Source organism: Lissotriton vulgaris, chromosome 4_1 (genome assembly GCF_964263255.1).
Source record: "Lissotriton vulgaris chromosome 4_1, aLisVul1.2, whole genome shotgun sequence".
NCBI classification, from domain to species: Eukaryota; Metazoa; Chordata; class Amphibia; order Caudata; family Salamandridae; genus Lissotriton; species Lissotriton vulgaris.
Window position 1 is genome coordinate 2,144,317,920 of NC_141691.1, and position 14,183 is coordinate 2,144,332,102.

The window sequence follows — 14,183 nt, forward strand, 5'->3', positions numbered from 1 at the left end:
TCCAAGAATGAAATCAAGCATTTTCTGTGAGATTTTATTTACCATCCTTCTCCAAATGAAAAGGAAAGTCTCTTACATAACTGCAACAATACTTTGCTCTAGAAATCTGCTGAAAAGCGCTACTTGCATTGGACAAATACTTTACACTTATGTCCTGAGCAAACTAGTGCTGCATAATTGGCAGAAAAATTAGATGTGCAGTTCTGGGTAATGTGCAGTGGGTTATATATGCATCAGATTCAGAGACTCTCGTCTCTTAACATTTTAGACTTATTGCTCATATTCTACAAAGCACTCATTACACAGGTGTTTTATTTAATTCTACTGTTCACTAATACTTTTTCCCAATTCATATTATCCTTCTCTTTCTATAGATATTTTTCAAATTGGCTATCTTACTAATATTTACCAGATGTCATCTGACAAAGTTGTTTTGGGTATTTTCTGTTATATCATTGGGACGACTGGAAAGGGTGCTTAATCTTTAAATCTCCAACCGCGACTTACAAGTGGAGATGTACGGAGCCCACATTAGTGTTCCCACAGTACATGCACTCTCTGGGCGGTACCTATCTTCTCACCTTGGGTGGTTCCTTGAGGTCCCAGTGAATGTACGTCCTCTCGAGATTGTCCTGACTCGATTTGTGGTTCTTATACGACTTTCTTAGTATATGGTTTGATACGCTCTCAGGCCCACTGTGCATTACTGCTATTTACTGTGATTTATTTGATAAAGTATTGTGTGCTTTGTGTCTATATCGGTGGAGGAGATTTTGTAAAGTAATAGATAGTCTCATAATATATAGATATTATTTAAAATACTTTTTGTGGTTCCTTTCCATTTAATATATCCTATAAGATTGCATTCTGGTAAAACAAGCTGTTTTATACTCCTTCAAGACTTACCCTGAAGGCTGCTCTCCTCAGCTACCACCTGGAGAGCTTTAAAGGTTGTCTAAGACCTCTTAAATCCCCACAAGGATTGTCTGGACTGGTGCCAGGTGCCCACTTACATTAGTGGACATCATATACCAGGCCAGCTCCTCACAGAAGGCCATACAGGTGATACCAACTCCGAAGTATTCAAAGTCAAACTTTCCTGTACCGCATAGATAGTATGGTGGAGGCCGTAGCGCCAGTAGTTTCTTATGTGAATTTGGCAAGTATTCCACAAAGAGGGGGATTTTGCTGTATAAATCTAGTCAATCATTTGATATTTCAAAATATCCTCAACTGTTTTACAAGAAACCAGAAATTAAAAACACAGAGAACCTTCTAAACATCTTACCTTTCGGCTGAAAAGGATTGAAGCATCAGATGGTTCCCGGTTTGCTGTCATCATAGCAGCAGCCTTTTACATTGCACTGCTCTCTGGTGATTCCTCCGTAGCCACAATTGACTCTTGATTGTGGTTCAATGGCACATTTGACTGTGGAAAACACATTTGTTTACATAAAAAAATACATATTGCAATCAGGGGGCAATTGCCACATTACAAACGGGGTAGAACACCAGATTTAGACAAAAATTTGAGGTGATCTATATCTCTCGGAATCCAAAATTTGGGGATAGCTTTTATGCTATTTTAAAGGGAGCAGATATACCAGATACTTGGTTAGGTGGAGAGGTAGTACCCTTATTCAAAAAGGGGGACAAAAGCAATCTGGCCAATTACAGACCTATCAGCGTGATTGATATAGCACAATAACTATTTTGCAAGCATTGGCTGGAGAGGCGTTTAGACTGCATGATAGAAGGGAAAATATTGTCACCCCTGCAGTCAGGTTTTAGAGAAAAGACAAGTACCATAGACCAATTGTCCTGTTTTTAAATGATTTTGTGGAAATTTGTGACAATCCAAAGGGAACATGTATATGCTGTGTTTGAAGACATGCATGCCACATTAGATCTAGTCCACTGAAAATTAATTATGGGGTAACCCTGAATAAGCTTGGGTTCCGACTAATTTATTGCAGATATTGAGTAGACTTCACAGGGATAATGATGCACAAGTCAGTTGTGGAGGGTGGTATGTTGACTGACTGCAATAGGGTAAACAGATGCATGCGTCAAGGATGTTTACTTCGGATTACTCTGTTCAATCTTTACAATAATGGATTGATTGAATCACAAACAAATTGCAAAGGCAATCCCCCCCCCAAGCTTCCTGGTCAACCAGTGGCATCTTAGCTTTTTTCCAATAATACCCTATTTAATTGTAGGACCCGATCAGGTTTCAAAATCTAGTGGACCATTTAGAGCAGCTTGTGGGTTTTTTTTTTCAAAAATTAATACCAAGAAAACTAAATCAGTGGTATTCAACCCAGATAACTCTTTTAGGGGCTTTATAACAGTGGGTCCCACTTTGTTAGAACAGGTGAAGCAATTCCACAATTTGAGGCGTAAGATGACAAATTCATTATCATGGGGCCCACAAACTGCAAACATCCAGCTTCACTCCAACATGTAAGTTCTGCTTTGGTTAAAAAATTCAAAATGTAAATGTAAATTTATGGACCAGGGACGAGGTGTGGTGCAGTGGCCAGGGTGGCTGACTCCAGAACACAGGGGCTCACAGTTCGATTCCCGGTGCCAGCGGCAGGTTAGACTACCACAATGCGACTCTGGGCAATAGTTCACTTAATCTTCCCAACAGCCCCCAGCACTAGTACTCCTCTCCGGAGTGCTTTACAAATGGTGGTATTTCATTTCATATTTCTGTTGTTCCAGTTCAATTGTATTAAGCGAAGGGCATTGTATCAGCACTTTATGGCACGGAGTTGGGGGACGAAATAAAGTAGGGGCCTTTGAAAAAACTGAAAATGATTTGATTAGATCGGTCCTGGAACTTCCTCGAAATGCCCCCCTGATCTCTATATGCTTGAACTTGGCTATTAAAAAATGTGGCATATGTAATTGCTTCCAGGCCCCATGCATATCGAATTGGGGTCTGGTCAAATAATTCACCACTCCCCATGAGAGAATCGTTAGTTGATGTGATGCTGGAGGGTGTATTCCGTGGCTCAAGTACTTAAGGAGTTGGTTGTACAGATTGGGTATGAGTGAGTTTTGGACTAATACCAGCAGTATACAAAAAAAGGAAATGTTGTCAATCCTTCAAAAGAGATACTGGCTTTATGTTGATGAAATATGGCTAAACAAAGGAACTACAGGGGAATTAAAAAGAATGTTTCTGAATTTTAAACACAACATACATTTAGAGGAATTTCTGAACCACATAGAACCTCCATTAGCAAAATCTTTATTTCCGAAGATAAGGTACAGCATTTTGCCAGTCAATGAATTCTGCTGCAAATGGAAGGGTGCTAATATCTTGTCCATCTGCCCCTCATGCATAGTCGAACTTGAAGAACACTTTTTGTTCTTCTGTCCAAAGTACACTTTGAAGAGTGAAAAGTACAGATTAGAAGAGTTTGGATAATCCCAATATGATGAATTTTAGCTGGAAACTACTTAAAAGATATCATCAGGATTGTAACAAGTGTCCTAATACCTGTTAGATGCTTGGAAACCTAGTTCTAAGATGTTGAAGCTACCCAATAGCCATTATAATGATTATTAGCTGTACTGAAATGTTTTTGATCTTAGATTTTGCATATAATGCATAATAGATTTAATGGATTTTAACAGGTTTAAATAATAGGCCCTCAGAGCTCCAGGTACCAGTCCTCTAGACCAGGACAGCACAACACGGCTGATGCTGACCAAGCTCGAGCAGCGTAAGACAGAACAAAGGTATCCTGCAACAGGGAGGTTTGACCACCTCCCAGACAGGGTTTAGGGTATTGGGTCTCACATATCCAGAAGGGGCAGAGCTCAAAAATACCCTACTCCGACCTCCCGTAATGATAACCAAACTGGGCATTGACACTGTGGCACAATTTGCTGTACTCTGTCCAAATCTGTGACTCAGGAGCCTGTGCCAAGCAGGATTTCACAAGCTAGCGTACAGCAGTCAATGCCAAGTCGACTGGGGAACCTCTGTATGCAGGTGATGCAACAGTGCCCCCCAGGCATGAAGTTGCAGCGCTCCTGTCACACAAGTTCGGCTCAGCTCATGGGCCTCACCATCAACAGCATCCGGCCAGTGCAAAATCCTCTGGCCTGTGATGCAGAGAGGCATGGCCCACCATTGTTAATGTCCTCTGTGCATCCCAGTGTAGTAGTGGCTCGTGGTATGCAATGCAGACCTCCCTACATTGCGGCACAGGAGCACCTCTACCATTCACAGCACCAAGGGGCACCAGGCAGTCTTCTCACACAAGTCAGCAACATGTCTCCATGTGACCTGGCAGACTTCACCACCAGGTAAGGGTGATCAGCAATGCATCAATGTCTACCACCATGAGCCAGCAACTCCACAGCAGCCCTGTATCCCACCCCGGGGCCAAGAAGTGAGCCCAGCAAGGCCATTGGGCCCCAGGGACTGTCCAGCCTTTCAAGGTTTTGGATGCCTTGGTGGTACAAGGAATGGGCAATGATAAGTGGTACATCACTGGTTTTGCCCAGCGATGCACCTCTTTTCATGATTGTAGCCCTGGATTTCCATTTCCCCTGGGACTTTGACTCTTCATCCTGGCTGGAGAGGGTTGTTGATCTGTGCTGCACTTGGCCCTGCCTGATCCAATCTGCATTCCTTTTTTTTTCCTATTTCTCATTAAGGGTGGATATATAGACTATAATTGATTCTTTCGGCAAAAAAAAGTCATGTTAGGCTGACTAATGTCAGTTATTTGCAGGCAAATTGGCCTTTCGTCAGTTTTCGTCTACTAAGGCAAGAATTTGTATCACCTTCACACTAGTGTTAACGGCTGTTTTCACCATAGCTACCTAGAACTATTGTCATGTAGCGATGTATTGAATATACATCGCTAATAGGGCGATAATTATTGCTGATAAGCTGTGTTAAGAAAACTGCTGCTAACTAGCTTTAGCGTTAGTTTGTGACAGTTCTTGTACATCCCCAGAAACACCAGCCAGCCCACCATCTCCAACTAGACACCGATCACGGCCGAAGACACCGCCTAGACCATGAAAAGCATCCACTCGGGCCACACTGACCCCTGCCCAGCTCAAATCTACCACAGAGCTACGGCTGCCATCGCGCCCAAACTACTATGTACCATCAAAACCACCTTCAAAACAGACATCTTCCATGACAACTGGAAGCATGCAGAATTCAGACCCCTGCTTAAGAAGCCACAGCTGACCCCACCGACCTCAAGAACTATCGACCTTCACGCTCCTCCCCTTCATAGCCAAAGTTGCATAGAAAACAGTCAACAAGAAACTGACACAATTCATTGAAGAGAACGCTGTCCACGACCCGTCCCAATCCAGACTCCGAAGCAACCACAGCACAGACACAGCCTTACTCGCTGCCACAGATGACATCCTCAACCTTCTGGACCAAGGCCACTCTGCAACCCTCATCCTACTCGACCGATCAGCGGCCTTTGACACCGTCTCCCACCGTACACTAGTCGCCAGACTACACAAAGCAGGTATACAAGATACCGCTGTGTACTGGATCCAATCATTCCTCACCGGAAGAATCCAAAGAATCAGACTCCGACCCTTCATCTTCGACCCCATGAAAATCACCTGCGGAGTCCCAAAGGGTTCACCACTGAGCCTCACCCTCTTCAACATCTACATGGCCTGCCTTGCAACCATTGTCTGACAACACGGTCTCAACATCGTATCCTACGCCGATGACACCCAGCTCATCCTCTCCTTCACCAAAGACTCCACCACTGCCAAACTCAACTTCCAAAAACGAATGCAAGACGTCGCAGTCTGGATGAACAGCTGCCTGAAGCTCAACACTGAGAAAACAGAAGTACTCATCCTCTGTGCCACCTCTTCTGCATGGGACGACAGCACCTGGTGGCCGACCGCCCTCGGAAGCCCACCTACCCCCTCATACCATGCCAAGAACATGGGCATCATACTCGTCTAATCTCTCACCATGAACCAACAGCTCAATGCAGTCACCTCCAGCTACTTCAACAACCTCCGGAAGACCTTCAAGTGGATCCCCCTGAGTCAAGGAAGACAGTCAGCCAACGACTCATCACCTGCAGACTGAACTATAGAAACACACTCTACGCGGGCATCAACAAGTCATTACTGTGCAAACTTCAGACAATTCAGAACACCACCACCAGACTCGTCCAAGGCATCCCCCAACACAAACACAGCAGCAAAAACACCTATGAAGTCTTCACTGGCTCTCTGTGGAGAAAAGAGTCACTTTCAGAATCTTCTCTCGCGCCTTCAAATTCCTACACAGAAACGGAGCCAAATTCCTCAATGACAGAAACTTCCACGTACTCAAAAGAAACCTCCGGTCTTCTAATCTCGCACTGGCCGAAACCCTGCGCCTCCACAGAGCCAGAGCAGGCGGAAGATCCTTCTCTCACATTGCAGCGAAGACCTGGAAAGAGCTACCAGCAGACATCAGATGAGCCCCCTCCCTGAACACATTCAGGAGACCCTCAAGACCTGGCTCTTCTGCTAAACAAATCTGCGGACCCCCCGTGCCTTGAGTCCCTCACGTGTGAGTAGCCTGCTTATAATTTCATGATTGATTAATTGATAGAGCCTTGCATTTGAGCCAACCTAATACTGCAGTCATGCAGGCTGAAAATGTTTCCTGGGTCTTAAGGTTATTTTTGTTATATGTAAGCAGCAATTCATCCATGTAGGAAAGTTCCTGGATGCCAAAGGACTCTATGAGGTTACCCAGTGGGATCACATATATATTCAAAAGAGTGGGGCCCAGGGCCGATCCCTAGAGAAGGCTGTATTTGATTCATTTTTATTCAGAGCGGAATCGTTTGAGCCAGATATCTGTTCTCCATCCTTTATAAAGGATTCTAGCCAGGCTAAGGCCATGTCCTCCAACCCTATAGTGGTGCGGCTATTTGCCAGAAGGATCCTTTCAAGACGGCAATTAATATGGCGTCTAGTGTGAATTTAATGGAATCCATATTCTCCATCAGTGCAGATTCAGTACTAAGCCAAGGTCTGAAGCCAGGTTGTGAGGTTTGAAGAAGGTTCAAAGTTTCTTGGAACGACATTAGCTGAACATTCACTGTTTTTCCAGTATCTTAGAGGCTCCTGGGAGCAGGGCTATTGGTCTAAAATTACAAAGCGTTTCTGGGTTTGAGTTAGGCCTTTTCGGCAGAGTGATGAAGTTTGCCCTTTTCCATGCAAGGATACTTGACAAGTACAATACAAATTCAGGGACCCCATAACAGAGGGACGGTCATGCTGCACACAGTTGTCTTCAGGACATTGGGTATTCCACAGATATGACCTGGATCACCTTTCCAGATTTTCAAGAATGCATTAAGTATATAAAATGATGTATTTTGTTTGTTAGCGTATGTTACGTGAATATTGTAAAAATGTGGCCGAATCCAGCCGAATTCCCTTAGAGGGAAACACCAGTTTTATACCATTCATGAGCATGTTTACACGTATATTCATGTTTAAAATGAAAGAAATAGCCATAAACACATCAGTTACTACATATTTTACAAAGGTAATTGGTTATGTAAAATTAACACCTGCCATATGTTTTAGACTCTCAAAATAATTGCCTGGCTATTTATAATTAAATACACTTTTATGTAGTGTTTCATATCGCATCTGTTACATTGACCAAATTATTGGGATCCGGTTTGCTAACTGCAGAACAAAGTACTGAAGAAGTGAGGGCCACATTTAGAGTTTGGAGGCTAGGATACGCTGTTAAAGTGTGATGAATATCTTGTTTGCTTTATTACATGTGCCATAAGCTTTGGTAGAGTGCATACATTGATTACTCAATCCCCAATATATTGGTAAATAGAGTCCAGCTGATACATTTTCATTGGTCTGAGAAGAGTCTATAACCGTTTGTAGGCAAGTGGACACTCAATGGGTTGAGCCTTACGGCAGAGACACTCATGCTGAATCAGAGGACTGATGCCATTAGTTTCAAGATCTGATATCAAATGTGCCAACAAAGAAATCAAGCCTTAAAAAGGACTTTAATTATTAAATTGTTCATCTTTTTCTAGCTAACCTTGTAATAGTAGGCAAGACAATTCATATTAGAGACAACTTGTAGCAAGTCTGTTGTTTGGTCTCCACTTCATCTTTCCCTTGGATGTTATGGACTTTTTCTAGCACCGACCAGACTACACCCCTAAACACTTCTTATTATGACATACCAATTTGTATATGCCTTCAAATTCTAATAAAGCTCAATGTGGATATTTTATGCATTAATGAACATACTGTCAGAACCCATCTATGCTTGGGACTAAGCAAGATATCAATAGGTACCATCACTACCCCCGACATATTCAACCAAGGGTGCATAGCACTTAAAAATATCAGTCGGAATAATAAGATGGCCGCCATTAAGGAAAATCAGGGTCAGCCGTCTAATGTTATATCACAGGTCGGCCAATCAGAATGTCAAGAGGCGTTCCCTCTGGAATCTTGCACTTCACCTGAGTTTAAAGAGGGACCGGCAGCGGAATTTGACGCGGCGTAGATCCAGTTAGTCAGAGTAGGGTGCGAAATTTCCGTTGTTTAGTTTACATTGATGCATTGTAAATTTACCACGTAATTGCTTGCGTAGTAGTAGTCGACCCAGCATTTTGAGAGAAGTTCAATGTTAAGTAACAGTGTTGTGTGTGTTTATCGATCAGCATTTTTAGAGGAATTTTTCTGTGAAGCAACAGTGTTGTCGTTAGCAATTAAGCAGCACTTGAGAGGAATTCTGTTTTTAAAGAAACTATTGTTACATTCGCGATTAGTTGAATATGGAGGCTTAACTGGTAGGAAGCCAGAAACTAGAGTTGCGTTTAGGTACATAAAAAGAATATACTTACTGTTATCTGGGTTTACAGTTGTTGAGGAATCTCTGGAAGTTGTTTCTAGAATAAAAAGTGAAAGATATATGTATTAGACTAATGGAAGGTTATACTGAACAAGATATTAATCAAAGCTTAACACAAAAAAATATAAAGTTAAGAAATATAATTCACTACATAAATAGAAAGACAAACTACAATAAATCAGGAATTCTTGGGTATTGCTTATTACAGAAATAACAAGGTGATTACCACTGACACCATTTAAGAAGAGAGGCACAGACCAAGTAAACACCACATATGTAAAAAGTATAAAATGAATAATGATAATTAGAGTTTAATATATAACAGTGTTACATGCACATTTTGAAATCTGTTCCAGATTCACCCAGAACTGAACCAGTCCTAAGGAGAACCAGACCTAGACGTGTGTTCAAAAAGAATGGAAGACCGAGGAAGACTTGGCAGTCTCTACACTTTCCCATTCCCCTTTCCACCCTGAGGGTCTCCTAGTTGTGCAAGTTCACCGCTTAGCGTCAGGAGAGTCTTGGAGTGGCATTGGGACCTGCGTCATTCTATTTCAAATCAAGTGGGCTGAAAGGCTATTGTGACACTTAACCCCTTAATTGAACCTGAAGCTGTCCTTCTTTTTGCTACCCTTTCTTTGAACAGTCCTACATAATTCTATGCTGTCACTAAAGGAAGCAGCTAGCTGTGGGTATTTAACACAAGTCCCACTCTTTTCAAGGCCCTCACTGTCACTGTCAAATCAATTGCTATTTTGTGATAATGTCTCACAACGGCGGGTAACTTTAGGATGCATGGCTCTAAGTGATGACGTGCATCTGGTATAAGCAGGACACACCTGCAGCCTACGGAGTCCATGCTCCCGGGTAGTCAGTGAAGCAGCCATATTCTACATAGAGGGGCACCAGGTATTTACGTAATGACAATCTCAAAACTGGTTGCAATGAATCCTATCATGCTTGGTATAAAACATGTTGGAAACATACCTCCCACACCGTAAACGGTGTAGAAGGTATGATTCCAAGCACTGGAGGAGCCCTCCGTTAGGCTCTCAGTGTTTCCAGGACCAGCATTCTTGACCCAGACAGCACAAACTGGTTGCTGCCGACCAGAGACACGTTTCTGTCTTCCTGCTGCTGAGCCAAGCTCGAACAGAAGAAGGTGGAACAATAGGCATTCGGGCACAGGTAGGTGTGACCACCTCCAAGACAGGATTTAGTGTATTAATGCTGGGTGGGTGCACTTACCAGGGCCAGAAGGTCTGCCTCAGGTGCACATTTGGTGTCCCTGTGCACAGTCTAATTCGGAGCAGTCCTGGGAGCAGTTGCTTATGCTATAATGCGAAACTAGACAATGGACATGGGAATAATCTCCGCCTTTTCCAGACCTTCCCCTGGGAGAGTCCCATGAAACATCTCAAACCTTTCCCTAGGGTACTTGAGGGCTTACCTGGGTGTAGGTCCTAAGATTCATAGTGAGAAAAGAATCAATTCCAATACGATTTCACCTTTAACCTTATGGACACTCTGGACTTTGCTTGTCTGCTGCATTGTCTGTGTCTGTGCTTTATACAGAAACCCTCCAAGGCCTTTGGAGCACCAAAAACACTCGAAGGAATCCTCTTTAAGTGAAGGAGTTAATTCCCTGCATTCGCAAGCACCTCAACACTGCTGACCGTTCTGCTGGTCCTGGGCTCCTGTGGACTCCGAAGGGTTAAACAACACAAGTGGTTGTTTTCTTCTTCCCTCGAGGCCCGAGCTGTCCTATCACTGAGTTTGAGGCCAGTATCAATTGTTGGGACTGCAATAACCGAACCCCTAAGCACTGGGTACTTTTGAATATGCAAAGGGGTTATTGGCAACTTTGCAACAAGTGCATCGAGCTCCCAGTACCCACAACCTCTGGAAAATTCTGTCCATTCTCTCCATCATTCTGTCCATCATCTTGTGTGTTTTTCTGTTCACCCTATGTGGGAAGGGTATGCCCAGACGTGGGTCCCTTACTCACTACACCACTGGAGTCAAGCTATACTGGCTGAAGACGGCTGATAGCCAGAAACCGGTCCTAGGATGCTTGATTCCGGTCCAGGGAAGACATGGCTTGGCAGTTCGGGATGGACTGTTCCCATGAGGCACAGGGTCAAGACTGATTTGCATATGGCATGTCTGAACTGGGGTGGCTTGGTGAGCAAAATAACGATGGATTAAACCCAGATCTGTGACTGGGGGTGAATGTTTTGCTATTGTGCAACATTCCGTCCATCATCTTGTGTGTTTTGCTGCTTTGATAAGCTGCATGAGGTCCTCCTGCCACTACAGTGCCCCCAGCCTGTGGAGGGTCATCTATGACTTCTTTGGGCTCCCTTGATTACTTGGGGCATGCCTTGACTCTCCTGGACCTAGCTGGTCCCACCTTTGTACTTTCTTAACTTCCTGCTTGGGTTGCATTTAACAAGGTTTGTTGATGCTCCCACCAGAAACAGACCCCTAAGCACTTGATATCCTTTGTGGGACACATTGTATCCAGCTCCTGGTCATACTCAGCATCGCCTGACCCAAACAAGTGCAGAGTCAAATTCATCAACATCATCTGTGTAGCACCTGACATCGGAGCGGATTTGTCTTCCATGTCTCCTGGTCACTCCCGAGTGACATAGGCTCTGTCTCCTCTTCTTTCAGGTACTCTTCTTCAAGAATCCATGTTTGGATTCCCAGGGGCACTCTCTCCTCTTCCAGCAGTGGCACTTTTCTGAAGTCCTCCATTGGGTTTGAACACGGTTTCGACACCAATTGACCCCTATATACCCAGATTCCCTGGAATAGGTAATGTGGATACTAGGGTATCCATGGGTGACGTGCCTCTCCAAACAACTGAGTATCTTCAGGGTCCATTGGGAAGGGTCCTTAATCTTTAAAAGTCTTATTGTGACTTACACCTAGATTTGTACGGAAGCAGCGGAGGTGGTCCCATACTGCACACACTCTTTGTGGGGTCACTATCTACTGATTTTGGGTGGTTCCTTGGGGTCCCAGTGATTCTACGGTCTCTCAACATTGTCCTGGATCAATCTGTGGTTCTTATACATCTTTCTTAGTATATAGTTTGGTCCCCCCCGTAGCCCACTGTGCCTTTGGTAATATTTACCGTGATTTATTTGCTAACCTATTGTATGCTTTGTGTCGATCTCTATGTAGAAGATAAAGCTGCTTTACACCCCTTCAATCATTCGATATTTCAAAATATCCTCAACTTTTTTACAAGAAACCAGAAATTGAAAACACAGATGTCATTCTTCTGAGCACCTTACCGTTCAGCTGAAGAAGATTGAAGCACCAAATCGTTCCTTGTATGCTGTCATCAAAGCAGCAGCCTTTTACATTGCACTGCTCTCTGGTGATTCCTCCGTAGCCACAATTGACTCTGGATTTTGGTTCAATGGCACATTTGACTGTGGAAAACAGGTTTGTTTACAAAACAAATAAATCTTGCAATCGCAGGTTAGCAAATGAAACTGCAGATTATGTATCAAAATCCAACAGGATGAATTTATATCATACATAACTCTATTGTTGATATTTGGGCAAAATCCAGCGATTACACACATTGCGGTGCATTTTCCTCCTCTGTCAAGATAGAGTTAGACACTCCAACAAAGATAGAGTTGTCCTGCATCAGTAGCTGTTTTTCACCTAAGCAGATCTAAGCACCATGGACAAAGACACCTCAATGGAAAATCCACAAATGCCCTCATCTGCCAGTGGATTTTCTGGGCTAGTGGAATTTCCATCTCAAAGTGTGGACACTACAGATGCACCTGCAAGTGTACACTCCAATTATCTACGTGTCTACTCTGCCTAACATGCTGGGTGAAGTAGATGATACTAATCCATAAGTGAAAGGCGACTCCCTCTGTTCAGCAGACTTCCATAGGAATACCTTCAACATACATAGAGGCAGATCCATCACTCAGATCAGGCATCTAATATTCAACTAGTTTTAGCATCATTTACTCAACAATGACACAATGGGTGAAGCAGCAGGAGGATTTTATAAGTAGCTATGCAGCTATAACTCCAAGGAGGAAATCAACCATTTTCTGTGAGATTTTATTTACTGTCCCCCTCCAAATGAGGAAGAAAGTCTCTTACATTACTGCAACGATCACTTTCTCTAGAAATCTGATGAAAAGTACTCCTTACATTGGAAATAATGTTTATAGATATAGCCTGAGCAAACTAGTGCCGCAATATTTGGCAGGAAAATATAATGAGCTGTTCTGGGTAATGTGTAGTTGATCACATATTTTTAGGTTCAGAGACTCTCATCACTTTACATTTTAGAATTATTGCTCATATCCTACAAAGCACTCATTGCAAAGCTGTTTTATGTAATCCTACTTTTCATTAAGATCTTTCCAAATTGAAATTATCCTTCTCTTTGCATAGATATTACTCAAATTGACAATCTTATGAATATTTATGTGATAACAGCTGGCAAAGTTGTTTTGGTTATTTCCTGTTGTATCATTGGGAAGACTGGGAAGGGGTATTAATCTTTTAAACTCAAACCGTGATTTACAAGTAAAGTTGTGCGGAGCCTGCAGTAGTGCTCCGACACTGCGCGTGCTCTCCGTGGGGTCCCTTGCTACTCACCTATGGTGGTTCCTTGGGGTCCCAGTGATTCTACGTCCTCTTGATATTGTCCTGATCGAGTCGTGGTTCTTATGCCACTTTCTTTGTATATGGTTTGGTCCCGCCCTCTGCCCACTGTGCATTGGTGCTATTTACTGTGATTTATTTGCTAAAGTATTGTGTGATTTGTGCCCATCTCTGTGTAGGAGATACTGTAACGTACTATATAGTGTTATATAATAAATACGTATTTAAAAAAAAACTTTGTGTGCTTCTTTTTCATTTAATCTATACAATAAGATTGCAATCTTGCAAAACAAGCCGCTTTACACCCTTTAGGATTTAGCCTGAAGGTTTCACTATACAGCTAACACTTAGAGATCTCTAAGGTTGTCTAAGACCTCTTAAATCACCACAAGGGTTGTCTGGACTGGTGCAAGTTGCCCACTTACATTAGTGAACATCATATACCAGGCCAACTACTCACAGAAAGCAATACAGGTGATACCAACTCTGAAATTTTCAAAGTCAAATATTCCTGTACCACATAGAAAGTATGGTGGAGACCATTGTGTCACTCATTTATTATGTGAATTTGGCATGTACTCCACAAAGAGGGGAATTTCAC

The 14,183-nt window shown here is 42.9% G+C and overlaps 2 protein-coding genes across 2 annotated transcripts in view; both read right to left on the minus strand.

Annotated features, from left to right (window-relative positions):
- The window catches only part of LOC147725264 (uncharacterized), a 533,626-nt gene extending 532,922 nt beyond the window's left edge, over nt 1-704 (minus strand). The window contains exons 1-2 of the mRNA XM_086918228.1: nt 582-704; nt 43-46 (exon numbers count right to left, since the gene is read on the minus strand). Of these exons, the coding sequence (XP_086774354.1) occupies nt 43-46; nt 582-704 (127 nt within the window). The remainder of the gene's footprint in view (nt 1-42; nt 47-581) is intronic.
- A 586-nt stretch (nt 705-1,290) lies between these two features.
- Nucleotides 1,291-14,183, minus strand: part of LOC147725271 (integumentary mucin C.1-like) — a 72,815-nt gene continuing 59,922 nt past the window's right edge. Inside the window, exons 8-9 of the mRNA XM_086918229.1 lie at nt 8,916-8,960; nt 1,291-1,429 (exon numbers count right to left, since the gene is read on the minus strand). Of these exons, the coding sequence (XP_086774355.1) occupies nt 1,314-1,429; nt 8,916-8,960 (161 nt within the window). The 3' untranslated portion in view covers nt 1,291-1,313. The remainder of the gene's footprint in view (nt 1,430-8,915; nt 8,961-14,183) is intronic.